The sequence below is a fragment of the Solea senegalensis genome, unplaced genomic scaffold (genome assembly GCF_019176455.1).
Source record: "Solea senegalensis isolate Sse05_10M unplaced genomic scaffold, IFAPA_SoseM_1 scf7180000014853, whole genome shotgun sequence".
Taxonomy (NCBI): domain Eukaryota; kingdom Metazoa; phylum Chordata; class Actinopteri; order Pleuronectiformes; family Soleidae; genus Solea; species Solea senegalensis.
In genome coordinates, this window is record NW_025321151.1 from 1 (window position 1) to 3,366 (window position 3,366).

The following is a 3,366-nucleotide window of genomic DNA, read 5'->3' on the forward strand; positions in this document are numbered from 1 at the left end:
AAAAGTCATAGGATACTATGTCGTCCAAATTTTGACAAAATAGTCATAGTATAGTATGTCGTCCAAATTTTGACAAAAAAGTCATAGGATAATGTGTCGTCCAAATTTTGACAATAAAGTCATAGTATAGTATGTGGTCAAATTTTATTTCTAAAAACGCGTCATAGAGATAGTATGTCATCAAATTTTGACAAAAAAGTCATGTAGTACTATAATAGATCCAAATTTTGACAAAAAGGTCATAGTATAGTATGTCGTCCAAATTTTGACAAAAACGGCATACTTTAGTATGTCGTCCAAATTTTGACCAAAAACGGCATACTTTAGTATGTCGTCCAAATTTTGACAAAAAAGTCATAGTATAGTATGTCGTCCAAATTTTGACAAAAAGGTCATAGTATAGTATGTAGATCCCAGAATTTTGACAAAAAGCGGCATACTTTGTATGTGACCAAATTTTGACCAAAAGCGGCATACTTTTAATTGTAGGTAAATTGACAAAAAGATCATAGTACTCAATAATAATAGATCCAAATTTTGACAAAAAAGGTCATAGTATAGTATAATAGATCAAATTTTGACAAAAGCGGCATACTTTAGTATATTTGTCAAATTTTGACCAAAAAGTCATAGGTAATTATTAATGGAGTCAAATTTTTGACAAAAAGTCGCAAGTATACTATAATAGATCCAAATTTTGATAAAAGTCATAGGATAGTGTAATGGGTCAAATTTGACAAAAAGTCATAGTATACTATGTGGAGTCAAATTTGACAAAAAGTCATAGGAAAGTATGTCGTTCAAATTTTGACCATAGAGTCATAGTATAGTATAATAGATGTCGCCCAAATTTTGACAAAAAGTCATAGATAGTGTGTCAGTCCAAATTTTGCAAAGTCATAGTATAGTATGTCGTCAAATTTTGACAAAAACGGCTAATATGGTATAATGTCGTAAATTTTGACAAAATGGCTATAGTATAGTATGTCGTCCAAATTTTGACAAAAAGTCATAGATAGTATGTCGTCCAAATTTTGACAACAAAGTCATAGTTTAGTATGTCGTCCAAATTTTGACAAAAAGTCATAGTTTAGTATGTCGTCCAAATTTTGACAAAAAAGTCATAGTATAGTATGTCGTCCAAATTTTGACAAAAACGTCATAGTTTAGTATGTCGTCCATTATAATTATATTATATTATTATATGTTATAGTAATTAATTCAATCATGTTCTTCTTTAAATTTCACTTAAAAAGTTTGATAAACATTAAAGTCATTTTGACAGAAATGTTCATTTACACTACTGTATTGTTATACTCTGATATCTTGTGACGCAGACTGTGTTTAAATGAACTAAGGTTGGTTCCACAGTGTGTTGGTAATTGGAGACTGAAGAATCTTCCTGTGATGTTTTCTGTAGTGTGGAGCAGCAGTGAAGCCCCCCCTGCTCCTTCTCCCCAAACAACAGATTCCTCCACCCAGACCTCCCAGCCCACACTGGCTGCCCACTCCCAGGGGCAGGTCACGCTGCGACGTAGCAACAACGACGGCAGGAACCCGCGCCGGCCTCGACCGTCCTCTATGGTGGACTACCAGAGCTACAGACACACACAGGAGCTGGTCAGGAAAATCCTGGAGCAGCCAGCCACACAGGGTCTGGCCCCCGAGGTCCAGGAACTGGTGGAGAGCATACGACATGTCCTGCAGTCGGATCAGGAGCACATGGAGGAGGCGGTGCGCTGTGCCAGTTACATAGAACAGGTAGGAGCACATGCAGCAGCATCTTTGAACTTCAGCAGAACCAGTCTGAGGCACAAACACTTGCTGTTCACCTGGTCAGTCAGTCTTATTGTTAAAATGTTTACCTTCTTCTTCCAGGTGTTCACTGACTCACGAATGGGTCCCGCTCAACCCAAACCCGCCCAGCAACAGCAGCCGGCGAGCACGTCCTGCCAGACTTTTCCCCACCACCGCAGGAGAAGACCTGGTCTGCTGCACCTTCAGAGCTGCGGGGACCTGAGCTCATTCACCTGCGCCGCACTCGAGTCTTTGGAGCATCGAAGAAACAGCAGGAGGGCAGAATCCAGAGCGAGTTCCAGGTCCACGTCGAGGACAGGATCCCGCCCGGATCTTCCTGATCGGCCTCACAGTCTGATCGGAGTTTTTAGAGAGACTGTGCTCTGAAGTGAAGCCAAACAGTGTTAGCATCATTATTGTAGGTGGCAGCACAGCTGAGGCGCCGCTGCCTTTAACTGTGGCGAAAACTTTTTAACCCATGGACTGCAACCACTGACCGTGTGTGTGTGTGTGCGTGTGCGTGTGTGGACATGTCCAGTGTCCGAGGACGTGACATTGACAGAGATTCTGGTTAATGAACGCGAGCCTTGTACAGACAGACGATGTCACGCCTTGTTAAATGTGGGCTATACAAATAAAATTTGATTGACGGATTGAAAGGACAGCAGTTCTTTGACATGTTATCACAAGATTATTTGGGATGAAAACTTGGGCTCCATCACAAGAGTGCACTCATACATCATGTATCTTATCAGCGTTTTCTGAGGTTTGTGTTTGTGCTTTATAAACCACTCGCTCGTCACAGAGAAAATCACTGATTTTACATTGTGTCACTTTATACGTGTGGCATTTTGTGACGTCAGTGTTTGTAACTCTTAATTCACTTTTACCGTAATTACACAAACAAACAAAAAAAAAGCACAACTGGAATCCTCGTCCTTCTCCAAGTCTTTTATTGTTGCAAATACATTCTGGCTCTGGTACAGGAATGAAGCTCCGATTGCAAGAACACCACAGAAAAAGCTTGCAAATAAATCAAACATCGCTGCCGCCGCCGCCGCTGCTGCTGCTCTTCTACAGGAATGTTTTTTTTGTCTTGGATGTTTACTTTTCTTTAGACACTGAGAGATAATATTTCAGAGTTTACATTCAGAATGAGTGTTGCCTGCCAGCAGTTTTAAGTGCTTTTATTTCCCAAGCTTTAAGGGACAGTTGAGGGTTTTGGGAGCAGGAGTGTGTTCAGTGTGTTTTAGGGACAACAGAGAAAATGTTTTAAAGATGACAAACTAAACCCAATCACAATATAAATGACAGGCGACTTATTTACAGACATATCTGTTGCATTTAATGTCGCTTTGATTTGTTAAATCATTTAACAAGATTGACATGTTTTGGTAAAAGTACGAAAACTCCCATTGTATGTGACACATATTCACATAAATCTGAATGAAAAGTTCTCTGTTGTCCCCTGTTCTAACACATACACCCCCCACATGAAAACCCCCAAACTATCCTGTTAAGCCGACCTAGCTTCATATATATATATATATATATACACACACACATAAA

The 3,366-nt window shown here is 39.8% G+C and overlaps 1 protein-coding gene across 1 annotated transcript; it reads left to right on the top strand.

Moving 5' to 3' along the window:
• Positions 1-1,294: 1,294 nt before the first annotated feature.
• On the top strand, positions 1,295-2,456 carry LOC122761645 (protein FAM189A2-like). The gene is made up of 2 exons (XM_044016854.1): positions 1,295-1,761; positions 1,879-2,456. Exons 1-2 carry the CDS (start codon positions 1,408-1,410, stop codon positions 2,182-2,184), a joined length of 660 nt encoding a protein of 219 aa, XP_043872789.1. The 5' UTR covers positions 1,295-1,407; the 3' UTR covers positions 2,185-2,456.
• Positions 2,457-3,366: the final 910 nt, after the last annotated feature.

Excerpts from the sequence above, each read along its gene's own strand:
- LOC122761645 (XM_044016854.1), top strand. The coding sequence starts at position 1,408 with ATGTTTTCTGTAGTGTGGAGCAGCAGTGAAGCCCCCCCTGCTCCTTCT. Across the intron at positions 1,762-1,878 it reads GTGCCAGTTACATAGAACAG|GTGTTCACTGACTCACGAAT; the intron begins GTAGGAGCACAT and ends TTCTTCTTCCAG.